Genomic DNA, 20,209 nt, shown 5'->3' on the forward strand with positions numbered 1-20,209 from the left:
GAGAGATTTAAGAAATGAAGAGACAGGAAAGAAGATGTGTATCCGAAACCTCTACGCTAGCACATAGTTACAACTTTAGAGGTGTCAAATTAACCCACTTAACTAAATTTACTCATATCCGCCCATGAATAGATGGGTATGAGTATCTTAAATTTTTGTATAATGGGTATAAATAGGTTACCCAATAATACCAATTTATTAAATGGGTATTATTGGATAACCCATCAAACCCAATTAACCCATTTAGAATTCTCTTCCCCTAAATCTCTTCTTTTCCCCCACCCATTTTTTTTTTCAAATTTTTCATTTTATCATGATGTTAACTACTTTTGTTTCATTATTATTATTATTTGTTGGTTTTATTTTATTATTTTATTTTCTCTTAATTTGTAACTTACAACCACTACTAGTACTACTAGAGGACAAAGCGAGAAAATAAAATCCAAAAGAAGAAGAAGAAGAAGAAAGTACATGCACTTTTAACGCATGCATATCAATGATGATCGAAAAGGACTTTTATTATGTTATTATAAATATTGAAAAGAAAATTTGATGTAACAACATTCTTTTTTTCTAGAAACAATAGAAATTTTTATTGATATATTAAACTATACAATATTTGAACAACGACTCAAATATCTTTACAAAAGTGTACCTTTGACACTTAAGAAAGCTTATTCATTTGGGTACAAATGAAAGCTTATTCTAAGTGACTTCCAACTTGAATAAGCCCCCACGTCTCTCTCTCTCTCCATACTCCATTCCCCATAATCATAGAGTACACATTAGTTTTATTTTCTTCTTCCATTTATATTATAGGTCCTACGAGGGGCCTAAGGCCCTTACCACACAATACTAGTATTATTTTGCTTCAATGCATTCGCATGTACCTCTCACCAAACAAAATTAATTGATTAATTTGGACGCTGTTCACATCATATCAGTAGAATCACACTAAGGTCATCCCATCGAATTCTCTACTCTGGTCTCACATAATCGTGCAACCCTCAGTGTTCTCCTCACTAAAATAATCGCAGCAGTTGTACTGATACCGCTTCCCATACCCGCACCCGCACCCGTATCCATAGCTAACATAACAGGGTGGTGGGGGCATGGGCCGCCCGTAACCATGGTAACATGGTCCCCCGCCGTACCCTTCCGAACATGGGACACAGCAGAACCCCCTTGGAACTGGCGGGTGCAAGCACGGTTCAGGTGCCCTCGGAGTTTTTTTGGGATGCTTTTCTGGCGATGGCTTTGACTTTTCCGGCACTTCGGGCTTTGCGTGTACTATTGGTTTTCTTCCATGTTCTACTACTCTTTCTGGTACGATCTCAATGCTCTTGATGACTTTGCCACCCTTGCAACATAATTTGTCGCGGATTTTCTCCGGGCTACAGCACACCACGGTGATGGTCACCAGATTTTGCTTCTCATCATATACCTGGTCTCGGATTTCTCTTGTCCAAAAAATTGAGCATCACCCCAAAAAAAAAAAAACTCAAATTCTTGTCCACACAAAATAAAGCCCCTAACTGATCACTAGTAGTTTCATAAGCCACACTACCTAACTTCAGCTGAAAAATGACCCCAAAAAGGAAACAAAGAAATTGTAACTCATGGTGGTGCACATGCCTATGTACGTAGTCGGTGGAACGGTGGATGTCCTCCAACCAACTGTACTTGCACTAAAGAACTACTAGTGTACTGGTAATGAAAACATAAGAGATAGAATTGATAATTATAAGGGACTCACGAGGAAATTTGCAGAGGATGTTCTTGACCTTCTTGTAGCAGCAGGGGCATTGAAGATCAACCTTGAGTCTCATTTCAGTGAACTGTGTGGTTGCATATTATCGGAGCAAAATAATCAAACTCGATCCATATATATATATATATAACAATCAAAAAATGTAAAATTGAGATGCACAATTATATGGTACTACTAGTTTACGCTGAGACATGTGGTTAGAGATCTTAACATAAAACGAAGCATATCTCACGTTGTATGTGCTGTTATAGACTTGCAATTAAAATTTCCAGACTGAGCAAACACTAAAAAAGGGGGGAAAAAAAGATGCAAAACAATATCACGAAACATTTGAGGGATGGTTTGGAAAGCTAGCAAGAGAATTGGCTTACCTTCTCAGCCATAGTTGATGAGGGAGGCAGTCAGTGGCGATAGGTGGATCTGATCAAGAATCCGCAGCCCAAATGATAAATGTTGGAAATGGGAAGTTTTTTTTTTTTGCTTTTTTTGTTGGGGAGGGGTGGGGGGGGGGGGTGTGGGGGGGGATTTGTCGGAGAAGGAAGAGTAAGGAAGTGGGGAAGGGATGTAGGCAGCAATATACTAAACTCGATGCTGATAAATAGCTGAATCAGATAGTAGGACCCTATTAGGTAGAAAAAAGTGCGAGGACTTCATGCAGAAAGATAGCAACCGGATAGCATGCAGTACTAGTGGAAATGAAACGAAAGGGGCGTTGAATTTTGATGCCATCATCAAGATTGTCAGCTTTCTAGTAGTATGACGTAAGGTAAGGTAGGTACATAGCGCTGCTAAACAGAACAAGCAGCTCGAAAACTCAATTGAACTCGACTCGATAAGGTTCGAATTCAGCTCATCAATTTTAGTAAACGAGTTGAGTTCGAACTAGAAATTTATTCGGTTAATTAACGAGCCGAGTAAATTGGAATCGTTTGTTATTCAAATAGCTCACTTGGGCTCGATAAGGAAGGATTTATATGTCATTTCATAAGTCAGAAGAATAGAAACTGGAAATTACAGGTTTCTCGAACTTGTGCGAATTCGGCTCATTTGTGGTAAACGAGTCGAGCATGATTTCAAACTCAAGTCATGTCTCATTTGGCGAGCCAAGTTCGAACGCATTTCAAGACTCGTTCGTTTAGTCAAGCGAGCTCGAGTTAAGCACGAGTCGAGCACGGCGGTCAAATGCTCGGTTCAATTAACAGTGCTAGTTATATATAGTGGAGCTAATTCCTTAGATTATATCTGAAAAAAAAGTCGATCAAATATTGCTCTGAGAAGATGATGTACCAAACTTTACCTGTCGTGTCGACGAAATACGGCAAAGCAAAAAAAAAAACGACTGGCACTACCTTGCTTAGTCAACATGAAAAAAAAAAAAAAAAAAGTTGTCCTTTGCCGTGCTAAGTCAGGGATGTTTTTTTTAATTATTATGAGCGGGTCAGATGTTGAAGAGGGTGGAGAAACAGTTTTGGAGGTTATTCCAGTAGTTCTGATGGCAGTAGGACTCAACTGATTTTCAAGTGCTGGTCTTTTTTCTTTTTTTTTTCCTTCTCCTTGTACTACATTGAATGATTGAACATCATTCTCATGAGTTATTAGATGTGTAAATTGTTTATGAGTACTAGGTGTAATTTACTGGGCACATAGTTATTGATATATGCATTTGACTCTCTTCTTCAACATTTGATCGACTTTTTTTTTCAGCTACAATCTAAAGAATTAGCCATGTGGTTGCTTTGAATTGCTGAATTGTGCGGAGGAGTGACAACGTATCCTCCCCTCCATCAACATCCATACTCCATTGCTGGCTTTGATAAGCCCACCTCCTCACCTTGCAAAAAATTACCTTATCATTCACATATTGCCCCCAAAGCACGACTCTAATCACGTAAGGTCTTAGAGTAATGAAGGTGAGGTGCTTATTATTTTCGACTGATAAGTAGTTTATTGATTTACTGATGGAAATTATGAGCGAGCTTAGCCATGCATCTCCCCCACATGGGCCAACCATCCACATGGTGCTATCACTATTTTTTTTTTTTTGGTGTTTTAGGGTGTGGCAAATTGTGCAAATGATTTAATTTCTTTCTCTGCGTATGTGTTAAGTAGACTGTTAACAACACATTTCAAAAAAAAAAAAAAGGCACACTGTTAGTGCTAACAATACCGTCCCCACCACCACCACCACCACCACCACCACCACCACCACCACCACCACCGAAAGCAAGGCGCTGCGGAATTTAATTGGGACGCTTGTAATATATGCAAACATTCAAAGAGGACGCGTAATTCAATAATAGTCGGACGAGTCAGTACGCTAATCATGCTGAGATTTAATTAATGGTCACAAAATTATTATTATTTTAAAGATAATTTTTTCTGCACTAACAGATTTAAATTATACTACATAATATGAATTCAAATTTTACACATGTGGTATACATTCAAAGTAGTTAGTAGAGGTGGCAATTTGGATTGAGATCCATTTATCCATCCATATAATTCATAATTAAATGGATTTGGAATATCCATTTATAATATTAGTTTTAAATGGTTGACCAAAGTAAAACCATTAAATTAAATGGATTTATTAGGGTTATCCATAAAAATCATATATAGCCATTTACTTAAAAACCAAATAAAAGAAACGGAAAGGAAATGACTAAAAACCATCATATATTTCTTGTTGCATGTTTTTCAACTCAATCCCAGGCAGAGAACCCAACTATAAAAACTCATCTTTCAAATAGTCATTCTCACAAACAGCTAATACGCATGTGACATTTCTATAAATACTCATCTTCCAGTACAAGGAAGAAGACCCCCACAAGGAATGTGCTGTGTGCTTGGAGGGCTTCAAGATCGGTGAAGTTTGCAAATTGCTGCCCATTTGCAACCACAGCTTCCATGTTCAATGCATAGACTCGTGGTTGCTACAGACACCTTCTTGTCCTGTTTGTCGAACATCTGCTAACTCTATTTAGACGTAATAGCTAGTGACAAATATTTAATATCGTGCATGGCTATCATTATTTTCTCCAATGGTTTTGGGATTTGGAATTTGGGTTTGAGCTAGACTCCTATATGCTTGAAATTATGTTTTGTTTTTTTTTTGGCCCCTGTGTAAATATGTAAATCCTTTTTAAATGGTTAGCTCTTTAGTTGCGTTCAGTGTGATCTCGAGAGTATCAAGCAGAATACTCTTAAAACAGAATTCTGAAGCTATCTAACTTGCGCTTTAGCGAGCAAGTGATTTGTAGGAATTTGTGTTCACCATGCTCATTTTGATACTGCTTTGGTCTTGATAGAATTATTTAAATGGATTATGAATGGATAATTGATTTTTATTTAATCCATTTAATAAATGAATCTAAATGGATTGGACAAATCTCATCCACCATCCATTAAATCAAAACCAATTATGAACCATTTATCCATATTACCACCTTTAGTTGTTAGTATAAAAAAATTACTACATTTTCAATGTACAAAATATTAATCCTTATTTTAAATAGACAATGTATGAGTTTGCTAGCTAGCTCCAATGGCTTTTTGCTTCTATGTTTCCTGATATGCTCCTAAAATTACATTTACCTTTACCGGCAGCCAAAAGGAAAAAAAAATGTAAATCGTACAAAGTACGAAAGAAAGCCAAAAGCAAATGAGGAAGGCCGAGGAAAGACTCTTACATGCACTTTTAACGCATGCATATCAATGATGATCATTGATCGAAAAGGACTTTTATTATATTATTATTATTATAAACAATGAAAAGAAAATTTGATGTAATGACATTCATTTGGGTACATACCAAAGTTTATTCTAATTGACTTTCAACTTGAATAAGCCCCAACGTCTCTCTCTTTGTTTCTACAAGAGATTCCTAGTGAGAAATTTCTATTCTCTTAAGAGTTCCCAGTGAGATTTTTGTGTAGTTTCTTTTTTGTTCTCTTATATATTTTGTTGTTAGATCTAAACTTATTTCAAATAGGCATGTTAGATCCGATTTTAGGTTTATCTTGACACATCCCATTTTCATTATTGGAGTTTAAAGCAATTGATTAGTTAGGTTTGACAACTATAACATGTACAGAAGTGAGTTGCATTTATTTATCTTATTACAAGACATTTTGGAATTTCTTTGTATATTTCAGATTTGATCATAATTTTTCAAATGTATTATATTTGTTAAATTGTAGATTTGTTATTTCTAGTGAGTGCATATTTCTGTGATATCAACTAAATCATGCTAGACAATTTTTAGCAATCTCATTAATAAAATTTGCTTTTTAATAAACAATACATAAGGGTAATTTAGGTATAATAAAAATTAAAATCACAGAGTGTTTACACTCAAGGATGGACACAAGGGGATGGGCAGGGGCAGCCACCTCCCTAAAAATTTTCAAAAGTTTAAAATTCTCCCTATAATTTTAGTTGTCAATTAAAATTATATTATTTTGCCCTCTAAACATAATTACCAATAATTCTTTTCATTATTTTGTCTAAATTATCTTAATGAAGCGTATTACACCAAACTAACAATTAGTTTTCTTATAAAAGTATATCATTAGTATCTATTTTATAATATAATTAGTACTACTTTTGAATAACAATTACAAAAATATTGAGTTTTCTTTTAACCAAATTTCTTATAACAAACCAACACATTTTCCAATCACCTTTTTATCTTACATATATCATATCAAAAAAGTGCTACAGTACTTTTTCACAAAATTATCTCAAATAATTTACAATCCAAACACACTTATTATACATGTTATATAGGAAATCAAAGATTATATATATATATATATATATATATATATATTCAAGTATCATACAAATTGAAAAAAGTTTCAACAACGGTTTTGAATGCCTTACCTTTTTATCTCACATACATCATATCAAAAAAAATACTACAGTACTTTTTCACAAAATTATCTCAAATAATTTACAATCCAAACACACTTATTATACATGTTATATAGGAAATCAAAGATTTTATATATATATATATATATATTCAAGTATCATACAAATTGAAAAAGTTTCAACTACGGTTTTGAATGCCTCACATTAATAGTGAATAAAAAAGTATAGAGTCCATTCCTTCACATTTTTAATGTTTTTTTCTTTATTTTTAAAAATTTCTTGTTCGTAATTATAGTCTATTGAATTTTCATTTTATATTTATTATGTTTTATGTGCTATAGAATATTTTTGCTATTATATCATTGATCATTCACCTCCCCTCCCAACTAAAATCTTGGTCTAATGCTTAGACTCAACATACTTTTTCTTATACAATAATGACAACGACAATGATAACAGCCAATGCAAATTGAAAGGAAAAATCACACACTAACTAAAATTTACCATGAAAGAAGTGATAATGGTCAAGTTTGTGATCTTTTTGAATGTGTTTCATATTGTTTTTGAGTCGATTTGTAAGATTATTTGGTATAAATTATCCATTTTATGTCACTAATTTGCACCTTAAGTTGATAAATGAATTATGTGTGATTTTTATCATTTTACTTGCATAATTTCTTTGTTTTTGTAGGTAAAATGATCAAGCTCAACTGGAAGTAAAAATGAGTGAAGACTATAATTAGATTGAGATGTTGTAACAATGGTTAAAAGAAGTGGTGCAAAGAAAAAAAAAAAGAAAAGAAGAAACCATCAAGAAACTGCCCGTGGTTGCTCCCATGCTTTGTAGCCAGTGAAGTCATTTTGTAGATGCTCTACACAATCCCTAGGAGAATCCCTCTAGGGATTCATCCAAGGGATTGCTGGCAGCTACAAGTTGCCAACTTTCATGCTTCTTGCTTCTTTCTTTATCTTGGACAAGACACAAAAGGACAATTTGTACCAACTTTTGGAGGATCTAGAAGCTTCTTTTGTTGACTCTTAACAACAAAGAAACACATTATTGAGGAGAGATATTAGCTCTTGCAAACTAAGAATATATACTACATAGTTAAGTTTGAGGGGAGAAAGTTCAAGTTAGCTTGAGAGAGAGAGAGAGAGAGAGAGAGAGAGAGAGAGAGAGAGTTTGGAGAAAGAAGAAGAACAACCAAAGGGTTGTGTCTTGCCTTTTGAGACAAGACATAAGCCCTTAACAAATGTAACTCTTTTTATTTTCTCTTGATTCAGTGTAGGTTAGTGTAGTATTGTAAGTTAGTTGTGGTATATCCATGTTCGTATTGGCTCAACAAAGAGGTCAAGGGAGATGAAGAAGGAGAGATCAAAGAAGCACTAGTGACAAGGGTTCTCTTCTTTCCATATCTTTAGCTTTGTATTGAACTCCAAGTTTGTTAATGCAATATGTGGATTTTGTGTTTGTGATGTTATTTTAAAGTATATGCCTTCGATATTTGGTTGAACTTTCTATGATTGTTTGATGTTGATTTCTTGGCTAATTGATGCTATTATCTTGATTGATTTATTTAGCACTTTTGCTCTTATAATCATGATTAACTAACCATTGATTATGATCATCTAAAAGTGTTAGATTTACAATGAAAATTGAAAATTGACACTAGTTCATAGAAGTATTAAATCTAGTTACTGCTCATGAAAGTAGAGGTATACCTTTGTGGTTTTTGTGACTTTGTTCCATGTGATTTCATAGAAATTAATGAACTTGTAGTTGATTTTATAACCACAAAAGTAGGTATGAATTAACTATAGGTATAATTGATACATCGGCAAAAACAGGTGTTATGTATATTAAGAAATTACATCATAACTTAGCCGAGATTTTGGTACTCATTTGATTAGGGAGTTGCACTAGCATGAATAGGTAGGAATTCCATTATGCAATGAGCTTTTATTTGCATTTATCTATCCATTTATAGCTTAGTTTATTTCTTTTAATTTGTTAATAGTCTAAATAATAGAGAAACTTTATTAGTGTCGGTAGTTGCTCATCTTCCTTGAAGGATCGACCCTTAATATCTTATACTTGCTCATGACTCGTATACTTGTGAAAAATTGCATATGGGTTATTTAAGAATTTATAAATGTAAAATTTGACTGTGGATTGAGATTAATTGTTATATGCATATCCCGTACTCGTCAAGTTTTTTACGCCGTTGCTGGGGAAGATTTGTGGCAATATCTGCGTGAAGAGCAACTTTATTAGTTTAGACATTTTAGTTATATTTATTGCATGCATTGTGTTTGTGATTTTGTCTCAGTGTAGTCTTTTGCAAGTGTGTTGAGTCTAGTTGCTTTTGTGTGTTTAGTCTTGTGAATCTTATATGTTATAGTATTTTATTTTTATGTTTAGTTTGTGTATATGTTTTATCATCTATTCTTCTTGACTAATCTTGCTCTTAAATTGTTTATAAGCAATTTTTAGAACATGAAAAGGATAGTCAAATAGGCGGACAATGTTTGAGAGAAAGAAGTTGGGGCTATAATCGACAATTTCTTCAATGTGCCATGTATAGTAGTGGCAATCAAGGACGAGCCGCAGCTAAGTCTTTTGATGATGGCTTGAGGAGTTTAAATGTTAAATTTAACTATATCATGCTAAATGCTAAATTGGACAATTTGATTCATTTGATTGAGCTATATAGAAGAATTATCAATGTATACAAGCACAACATGTGGATCAATGTGATGATTTTGGGCTTTACAATTCTTATTTTGATCAATATGGCTATAATTGTGGTAATTCTTCTAAATATGGTTGTGATAATCAAGGTGCTTATAATAATTCTCCATATTTTTATGATTACCAACCCGAATTTATCCAATATGAGTCTAAACCATCTTAAGAATTAGCTAATCGCTATTGAAAGGTTAGCTAATGCACCTTTGTCTTGGGAGTTAGCCATAGAGGAAAAAAAGAATGAATGGGAGCTTGCTATAGAAAAATTTGCTAATCAAGTGAATTTAGATATAGAAAGGCTAACTATTACAATTTCCAATCGTTTTGATAAGGTGGAAGGAAGAATAGAGGAATTAGCTTCACATTTTGAAAAAATACATGACCAATTGCATGGTTCGTATGACGTTATTTCAAATAGTGATATGCAAATTGATTCTATTGTGAATGGTGGAAATGTTGTATATGAAAGTGGATTGTATTTTGATGAAAATTATGAACTTAATTTATGTTTTAATGAGGAAATGTTAATTTCACATAATCATATCTTTAGAGCTAACTTTGAACCTCAAGAGACAAGCATTAAGGGCTCACATTTAACCTCACATTTAACCTCTCTTGACGAGTGTGTTGAAAGTATAGGTTCTAAGGCCATTATTGCCCAAGAAAGCCATGCAGAGGATCCTTTAATAAGCTCTCAAGTGTTGCAAATGCAAGGTAATATCTATAAAACACTTGAGATTGGTAAGCCAACTTCGACTCTCAAATCATATGGTTATAAGGCTCGTGAGGTGGAGTTATCCTTTGTAGATTTACCATGACCTGAGTTGGTGGACTACTCTTTGATAAAACTTCCTTGATAAGGAGGGAATAAAGTCAAACTTAACGACTTTAACCAAAGTGTCTGTTGGGAGGCAACCCAACGATTTAGTGTTTTTCTTGTGTTTTATGTGTTTTTCATATTTATATAGTTTAATTTGCGTCTTATGTATTTTGTAGGTTGCAATATTAACAAGGTCTTGAAAATGGTCAAAATTGCACTTTTCCTCTTAGACAAGGCATAAAGGGAGTTTTCATGCTTATACTTGCGATTTGGGCATTGCATGCATTTTGAGCATTTGATATTAATTCTAGTTTAAAATACATATATATATGTGTGTGTGTGTGTGTGTTTTTTAGCTCAAAATATGGTGAATGAAGTGTGTTTGCATTGTTAAAGTATTAAAATGACCTTATTCAAATAGGAGAAAGTTGATTTGAAGGATATTTTTTCTAAGTATTGAACAAAAAAAATTGATTTCGAGCCACTGCCTACAATCCCTCAGAGAAACTCTCAAGGGATTCAAACCAGGGATTTACTAGGGCAACAAATATTTTTCTCCAAACGTACTGCCCACAATCCATGGGACAAATTGCTGCGAATCTGTGCGCGGTTTCTTGTTGGGCAACGATTTTAAGAAACAAAAATGGCTTTTTCCCTTTATTTTCTTCTTCTTCTTTGAACCAACTTCAAACTCACAAACCCACTTCTTCAAATCTCCAAATTTCACCATTTATACCCCTCAAAATCACCACTAAATCACTCAAAACCATCTTATGACCAACATTCAAGCAAAAAAATTATCAAAAACACTAACTTTGGAGGATTTGAGTCAAGAATATTAGGGTTCTAGAACTTCATTTCTTTCAATTGGGAGTTGCTTGGAGCTAAATTTTTGGTGATTCTTGCATAATTTGGCTTACATTTCATCACTCTACAAGACCCAAGTAAGTTTCTTGACTTTATTTGGCTCATTTAAATTTCACCATAGCTGAATTTTCTTAAAATTTTGGACGAATTTCTTGGTGAATTTTGTTGTTATTTTGACGTTTAGTTGAGCTCATTTAACTTCTATAAGCATGTTAATTTGCCTATTGTGGTTGAAATTGGCGCAATGTGAGGAATTAAGCAAAATGGCATTTCTTGAATTCTTTGATAAATAGGCAATTTTCATAAGGAATTTGTTTAGTTTCATTATACTTATTGGTGGCCTTATATAGCATTTTTTATGATGTATAATTGCTCATTTTTAAATATATGAAACTAATTGTGAATTGCTAACTTGAGGTATCATGGTAAATGCAAATTCTAGAATAATTTCGGAGCGTATGAATTTCTCTTGATTATGATGTTTTGAGGATATAATGTATATTATTGGAGTTATTTAAGCCATTTGGTGATGATTTTCTTTTGGGGAACGTGCTTCTCTTAAATATTTTGAAATTTTCTTGGCAATGTTGAATTGATGTTTTATAGTTTATATTCTTCAACTAAGATTGTTATGAAATCAATACAAATATCATCTGAAGGAGAAGAGAAGCAACATTGCCAATATCATCAGTATAACATTGCCAACACTGTGGGGTATACGTGTATATTCCCCGAATTTAGGGCCTATCTCATCAGATAATAAAGTTTACATCATAAACTTAGTCCTATGTATCAATTTATTGAGCTTTATATTGGTCCCCCCTCCCCCTGTGACGCCCCCACTTCTTCCAAGATCGAACCCAAGGGTATCCGCGGGATGCTTGCTTAGCTCTCGCCAGGACTCAAATCAATTCAATTCAAACTTAACGATACATACCGAATTAATACAAGTCTAAATAAAAAAAAGTCGCTTCCTTAACCGAATATCCAAATCTTACATCAGGTTCTCAAAAGATACATCAAGTCCCAAAATACAACCATTAAAAGGTCGACTAAATAATTACAACCAAGATTACAATAAAAAAACATAACCTAGTCGGCTTTTCATAATCTTCCAATCCACCTGTTAAGGAAAACAAAGTAATGGAGTGAGCCAATACTCAGTGAGGCCCAGAAACACACATGTAAGCACGTTGTCCAAGTAACAATCTCATTTAACGAATACACAATAACATTCAAGTAAATAAAAATTCTGGCAAGAAAAGTAAACAGAAACAATTCAAGGATATAAGAGCTCTCAGGAGCTATTTTCCACTTGCACGATCAAGAACCTCCACGATTTGACACTCCGGCAATCGGGTAAGTTATAATCCGTAGACCTTCACTTACTCGTTCCCCGATCACCATTACATACCCCTGTACCGGACCCACCTATCTTTTATTTAAGACGATACTACTCAAGTATGCCAAGCAAGATCTCCCCATTAGATCAAGCTTATACACGTTTCTCATGGCTCACCAAGCTTCTCGACCGTGCCCATGCCGGTTCGAGTTGCAAGGTCGGTCGATGAGATTTGGGCGTCCCCCACTAGTATTAGTAGGAGTCTAGGAGATTCACTCCAATCGACTTATGCAGTCATAGCATAATTAATCATTGAATCACTTCACTTAATTCACTTGACAAGTCACTTCAAGTAATTCAAGTATACTTCACGTAAATATTCACTTCAAGTATTTCATGTCAAGTAATTCAAGTACACTTCATTTTAATGAGAACGAGTGCGGTAAAGTACACACTCTTCTCAGCATTTTCAAAATACTCAATTTCCAATAACAATTAAACACGTAACACGTTTTCACACACTTGACACTCACCTAGTCAAAATGAGAGAGTGGGACTCAATTCAAGTGTTTAAGCATCCGTTGTGAGGTCCTCTTGAATGCCTGAATAAACAATAATTATCTATCACATACTATCGCTTAAGACCTCCCAATTATCAAGGAAGATTGTACTCTTGTATAATCTAAGAAAATATCATGAAAATGAGCCTTAACTATTCGTAAATCGAGACTCAAAAGTAGGGTTTAATAATACAAGGAAAAATTGATTTTCATCTTTGAAATCAAGTGTAAAACGGTCAAGCAATATCGAAGGAAAATGGAGAGTTCTAAAAATTTAATTTCCTTTAAGTTCAGAAATTTCAGATTTGAGGTGCATTGTTTGAAAAATCACATCTCACTCTTTGTAGGTCCAAAATTAAAAAACTTGGTACCGTTGGAAACTAATTCCAAAGTACTAAAAGTTCCTAGAAGACATTTTTCCATGATTCTAAATGGAAGACACTCAAATTGTGGTTTAAAGCTACTGACTTGCACTTCCAAGACAGATTCGGGGTTGATTTTTGGTAAACTTTGAAAATTTGGCAAAATTCACAGAATGTGAAGTTACAATCAAAGTTTAAAACACATTAAACAGAACAAGAATCAGAGTTTTGAGCCCCAAGATATAGCAGCTCAAAATTGGTTCAAAATGAAGACCATTGGGCAATTTTCCAGATTTGAAGGACTTCAGTTGGGCATTGAAATGGACTTGGAATGGCACAAAATTTGGTATGATTGCCCTACCATATAAGGGCTACTCCTCTTCAAATTTCATGCAAAAATTCGTACGGGAATTCAGTTAACAAGACCACTAAAGTTCCAGGAATTTTCAAGGCATTTCTGCCTTATGCTTCCGTTTTCCCTTTTTTTTTTTTAACCTTTGGCCAATGAAATCATCTCAAACATGGTTATTTATAAAGAAAAGGTCTAAGAAACATCCAACATACATTTGATAGGTGATTGACACCAAAAGTTTCAAAATAACAAGTCCCAATTCGAGCTAAGCCATTCGGCTAGCCAAAATTAGGGTTTTCTATCACTGGTGCAGTTCTGTAATTTGGCCATAACTCAATCAATTCAACTTGGAATTGGACATGGTTGGTGGAGTTGGAAACTAAATTCATAAGACTACAATTCATCAGAGAAATCATTTTGAAATTCAGTTCATAACTAGTTCAAATTCAAGCAACAAATCCCAACATATCACTGACTCTCGAGCAGAGCAACAAAACAGAACAGGTAACTTTGAAGAACTGGTATGGCTCACTCAAGTCGAATCAGGAGATATTTTTATATCGTTAGAAAACTAGAAGTGTCTAGTTTCAAATGCCGCAAACGGCACTTGATTTCGATGTCGGAGCAAGGAGTTATGATCGTTCAAAGTTCACTGCCAGGTAACCCCTGTTACCCGTTTTCCAGCTTTGAAGGATTTTCGAAAATGCAACTTTCACCCAACCAAATCAAGTGATTTTTTGTAAAAACTTTTCACACAACCTATACAACATATCTACATCAAAATCAAGGTCATTTGGTCACAAAAATGCACCAAGTGCTCTGCAAAAATAGGGTAGAATTCGGCCCTTTCTCTGCAAGTTTTCCTTTGATTTTTTCCCACTTTTTCAACTTATATCCACTAGTTTAACACTTAATCAACATAAATAACACCCAAAATCATTATATCAGTCCAACATGTCCATTGTGGGATTTCATAGAGCCCACTTAATGATTTTCAACAAAATAAAGATACCTACATGAAGTTACAAACTTCCAAGTGAAATCTAACTCACTAGAATCAAGTTTCAAAAGTTGGATGATTTACTACCTCTTGGTTGATGAAACTCAGAAATTTCAGTCACTAAGAGCTCCAAGAAAACCGTGGAAGTGATGCTCTCTTCCTAGTCCAAGTGAGTCTCTAAGTTGTTGTGAGTTTACGTAATGAATTTGGAGTGAAAAGGTGCAAGATTTGAGTGAGATGAGATGAAGTTTTGCTCCTTCTTCTTCCTTGAGGGTTTCAGCAGCTTTGAGAGAGAAAAGAGAGAGATGGTGCTGATATGGGAAGCTTCTTGGAGAAGCTTGGTAGTTGTAGTTCAAATTTTGGCACAAAAGTCAACTCTTAATAGTGCGCGTACGCGTGCGTTTCGTGCCCGTTTCCTCTCGGGTTTGTTTCACTTGTGCACTAAACCTCTAATGTACTTCCTTTAACACTATTATTATTCACTCTTAATAGTCCACAATAATTTTCTAAAGTCCCTCAATTAATTGCGCGCGCGAAAATGCGAACTTCCGACTTGTGCGTGATAAAGTGAAATTTCTAAGAAATTCTTGTAACGATAGTATAACTAACTAACACTTGGGTGATTAATCATAAAAATACCTATTTTGGAACTAACGCATGAGTCCTCATATCTCCAAGGTCACTGTACTCTCAAATCAACTATTGCTTCCAAACGCAATTTCACTAAATCTCGCTAAACGAGCTTCCAAAATTAAATTTATTAACGAAATATTTTAAAAATATATATGCAAGTGATAGTTCCATGTAAATGGTTCTAAAAGGGTTAAAATAAATTATTCGAAGAAAATGGGCAATTAATTATTTAAATAAACCAATAAATAAGTGAATAAATCGATAAAATAAATAAATAAGATAAAATAAATTACGAGTCCTCACACCCGCGCTGTCTCCAATATGGTCAGTTTAGCTGTTGATCTACTAAAAAAAAGGAGAAAGGATACATGTGCAAAAATTGGATTTCAAATTCAAATTTTGCATAGTTATCACACTATTAATGTAGAAAATATTAATCCTTCGATTTATAGTATAATACAATATTAATGAATTTGATATCTATTTCAAAATACATAGTCGTTTTATTTTTCTCCTTAAAACTGAATTAAAGTAAATTAATTTCCTCAACTTTTCTTTTTCTTTTCCTTACTAGATTTTCCAAATGAGGGGCATAAATTTCAGCACGCAAGAGTTTATCATCTGTAGATGACGCTAATTTTTACTACAACAAGTGGAAAAACAACAAAGAAGAGCACGATTAGACAGAGATAAGAAACTGAAAGACTAACAACAATTGTGGAAGGTGAAATTATAAATAAGATTAAAATAAAAAATGTGGTATATATTCTTTAGCTGATGATAGGAAGTGAATTATAAAAGTGGTTGAAATATCCGGTAACTATAGAGTCATTATGTCAGAAGTTATAGGAACGATCTTAGAAATAAAGGAAATATTTTGGTAATAATTCACACTAAAAAAGATTGGATTAATCTTTTATACACTAATAGTGTTTATACCATCACCATTGAATGTATGACAACTTATCTGAATTTAAATTTAAAATTCAAATTTTGCTCATGTGTCATATATTCAACCGTGGTAATATATACACTATTAGTGATATAAGATTTACTCAAAAAGATTCGTCTAAGTTATACTACTACTAAGTTCATGACAATGATTAATTAATCTTTGTAAACACTAGTGTTATTTTGTAGTTTGAAATTTCACCATGACAATGTTCTTATAAGAGGGGATCGTGTGCAAATCTTTAATTACGGTATAAATAATATTATATGAACACCAAATCATTGATGACAATATTGATGATTTTTTATCCAATCTTGACTCTACTCTCAATTCGTCTCTTATAATTATCTGTTTACATCAATTAACCGTAATGGGTAGCAAAGGGGCATACATTAGAGTGGAGCTTTCTAGATTAGATGGAATGAAAAGAAAAGTCGAAGTTTATTTATTATTCCTCGTCTATAAATGACTATTCAAATTTTTATGCCTAATAGCCGCAAATAGTTCCAACAATAAAATATTAACGCGATTTTCCATGAATTTTAGATTGTTTTAGGAATTGTTTTTACATTGTGATGGGAAGAACAGTGGAGATCTCAATGTAACATCTCAATCAAGAGTTGCAATTTGTGGAGAAGACAACTCGAGAGAGAGAATCAAATGTATTATTGAATGAGGAATGAAGAAATGGAAAAGTTACAGATTCAGAATGATCTCTAAAGCTACTTGCGCCTTTTCCTTGCTGCTTATTTATACACTACTTGCACCGCCTTTCTATTTCTGTAACTAACCTCCCCTCCGCCGCCTTTCCATTCAAGTCCTGCGTAACAACTTCAGGCACACGTAACAGACTGCAGCTGGCCTAACTAACATGCCAGCTGGCTAACTAACTCTGACGTGGCGTCGCTAACTCCTCCCATTCGCTAGTCAATACTACTAACCAGTCCCTTATAATTATTCTGGTCACACAAGAATTAATCCAGATACAAGAATGAATTCAGATGCAACAATACTCCCCTCCTCAAACAGTTCTTGTCCTCAAGAACTAAAGTGAGGATATTGTTGATGAAGATCGTACCAGTATTCCCAAGTCGTATCCTCTGGAAAGCTGTTGCTCCACTGCACCAACACCTGAGTAGCAGCTGTTCTTCCCCTTTTCACCAACCTCCTATCCAGAATAGCAACTAGCTCCATAAGCAGTTGACCCTGATCAGTGAGACGGGTAGGAATGTGTTGTTGCACTGGTTGACTGCCCACATGTCTCTTCAAAAGAGAGACATGAAAAGTAGGATGGATCCTAACATCTGCAGGAAGTTGCAGTGTATAAGCCACAGAACCCACCTTGGCGATGATATGGAAGGGTCCAAAGTATCGTGGGGATAGTTTCTGTCACGAAGTGCTCCGGAGTGAGTGCTGCCGGTATGGTTGAAGTTTAACATACACCCAATCCCCTTGCTCAAACACTCTTTCATACCTGTGTTGATCGGCCTGTTGCTTCATTCGATTTTGAGCCTTTTGTAGATTATGCTTCAATAGGTGAAGAGCAGCTTCTCTGGCCGCCAAACTCCTGTCCACACTATCAACAGTAGAACTTTCAGGAACATAAGGAATGTGCAAGGGAGGGGTCTGTCCGTAAACAACCTCATAGGGAGTGCTCCTGATAGCTAAGTGAAAGTTGGTGTTGTACCAAAATTCTGCCAAAGGTAACCAGAAACACCATTGCTTCGGATGATCGCTACACATGCACCTCAGATAACCTTCCAGACATCTGTTAACAACCTCAGTTTGGCCATCCGACTGAGGGTGGTAGGCAGTGGATAGGCACAACTGCACCTTCAACAGTCCAAACAACTCCTTCCAGAAATGACTAATGAAGATTCTATCCCTATCACTGACTATGGTGGTAGGAAGACTATGGAGTCGATAGATATTATCCAGGAATGCCTAAGCAACTGATAGTGCAGTGTAGGGGTGTTTGAGAGGAATGAAATGAGCATACTTACTGAGTCTGTCCACCACCACTAAAATGGTGTCCTTACCATTAGACTTAGGTAAACTGTTCACAAAGTCCATAGATATCGCAGACCATACCTTGTCTGGAATAGGCAATGGCTGCAACAGTCCAGGATAAGCTACATTTTCAGATTTATGCCTCTGACAAACATCACATGCAGCCACAAATTGTTCCACGTCCTTCTGCATGTTCCTCTAATACACCACCTCCTTGAGTTTCTTGTAAGTCACCTGCACCCCCGAGTGTCCCCCAATGCGGGTATCATGCCACAGTCTGATGATTTTTTGCCTTAATTCAGCATCACTGCCTACGACCAGTTTCCCTTTCCTCCTTAACTGCTGGTCTTGATAGGTGTAGTATAAGTGCTGAGGGCCATTGGTAGGATCTTGTAAGTGTTGTATAAGAAGCTGTAGTTGAGGGTCTTGTACACAGCTGTTCTGGATCTCAGTAATCAGTGCTGATCTGATAACTGAGATGGGAGCTAGTATTGCTAAATTGGGGGTAGGTTGCCTGGACAACGCGTCAGCCACTACATTATCTATTCCTTTCCTGTACTGAAGCTCATAATCATACCCCATAAGTTTAGCCACCCATTTCTGCTGCATAGGTGTAGATACCCTCTGTTCCAACATATATTTGAGACTCTGATGGTCAGTCTTAATGATGAAATGTCTACCTAACAGATAAGGCCGCCACTTTTGTATTGCACTTACAATGGCTAACATCTCCTTTTCATATACAGAGAAGCCTTTGTGTTTGGTAGCCAGACCGTGGCTGAAATAAGCCAAGGGTCTTCCCTTCTGGCTCAGAACAGCCCCAATGCCATCACCTGAAGCATCCGTCTCCACTACAAAAATCTGGGAAAAATCTGGTAAAGCTAACACAGGAGGTGTACTCATGGCTAACTTCAGTTTGGAAAATGCTTCTGTGGCCCTGGCGGTCCATATGAAGTTGTTCTTTTTTAGTAGTTCTGTCAAGGGTCTGGCCAACTTCCCAAAATCCCTTATAAACCTCTTATAGTATCCTGCTAATTCCATAAATCCCCTCAGCTCCTTTAGGCGTGAAGGTATGGGCCATTGTTGAATGGCTTGCACCTTTTGAGGGTCTGCCTGCACTCCCTCTCCTGAGATCACATGCCCCAAGTAAGCCACTTGTTTTTGAGCAAAAGAGCACTTGCTCTCTTTCACCTTCAAGCTGTGCTGCCTCAACATTCCCAAGGTGATTTGTAGATGCTTGATGTGATCAGACCAGGTCGAACTGAAGACAAGAATGTCATCAAAGAAAACCAGGATAAACTTCCTCAAATACGGTCTAAACACAGTGTTCATCAGACTCTGGAAAGTGGAAGGCGCGTTGGTCAGTCCAAATGGCATTACCACAAATTCATAGTGCCCTTCATGGGTTCTGAAGGCGGTTTTGGCAATGTCATCAGGACACATCCTTATCTGGTGGTAGCCAGATCTAAGATCCAGTTTAGTGAAGAAATGTGACCCAAACAACTCATCAATCAACTTTTCTACCACAAGTATAGGAAACTTGTCCTTTACAGTGGCTAAATTTAGCTCCGTATAATCAATGCACATCTTCCATGTTCCATCTTTCTTCTTTACTAATACAATTGGAGAGGAAAAAAGACTTGTACTATGTCGATAACTCCAGATTGTAACATCTCCTGAATCAGCCTTTCAATCTCATTTTTCTGGAAAACTGAATATCTGTAAGGTCTTACATTTACAGGCATCGTACCTTCTCTGAGCACAATGTGGTGATCGTGGTCCCTGTGTGGGGGCAGTTCAGAAGGCTCACTAAAAACATCCTCAAACTCCCTTAAAAGTTCACTTAATTCCCTTGCTTCACAGCCAGGGGTGGGACTGGCTGTCTGAACTATCCCCTCCACCTGACAAAGACTGCC

At 35.6% G+C, this 20,209-nt stretch overlaps 1 protein-coding gene across 1 annotated transcript; it reads right to left on the minus strand.

The window, feature by feature from the left end:
* Positions 1–988: 988 nt before the first annotated feature.
* LOC113782172 (heavy metal-associated isoprenylated plant protein 6-like) lies at positions 989–2,214 on the minus strand. The gene is made up of 3 exons (XM_027328080.1): positions 2,143–2,214; positions 1,757–1,838; positions 989–1,458 (listed from the first exon to the last, which is right to left on the minus strand). Exons 1-3 carry the CDS (start codon positions 2,152–2,154, stop codon positions 989–991), a joined length of 564 nt encoding a protein of 187 aa, XP_027183881.1. The 5' UTR covers positions 2,155–2,214.
* Between the last annotated feature and the right edge of the window lie 17,995 nt (positions 2,215–20,209).

This window comes from Coffea eugenioides, chromosome 9 (assembly GCF_003713205.1).
Source record: "Coffea eugenioides isolate CCC68of chromosome 9, Ceug_1.0, whole genome shotgun sequence".
NCBI classification, from domain to species: domain Eukaryota; kingdom Viridiplantae; phylum Streptophyta; class Magnoliopsida; order Gentianales; family Rubiaceae; genus Coffea; species Coffea eugenioides.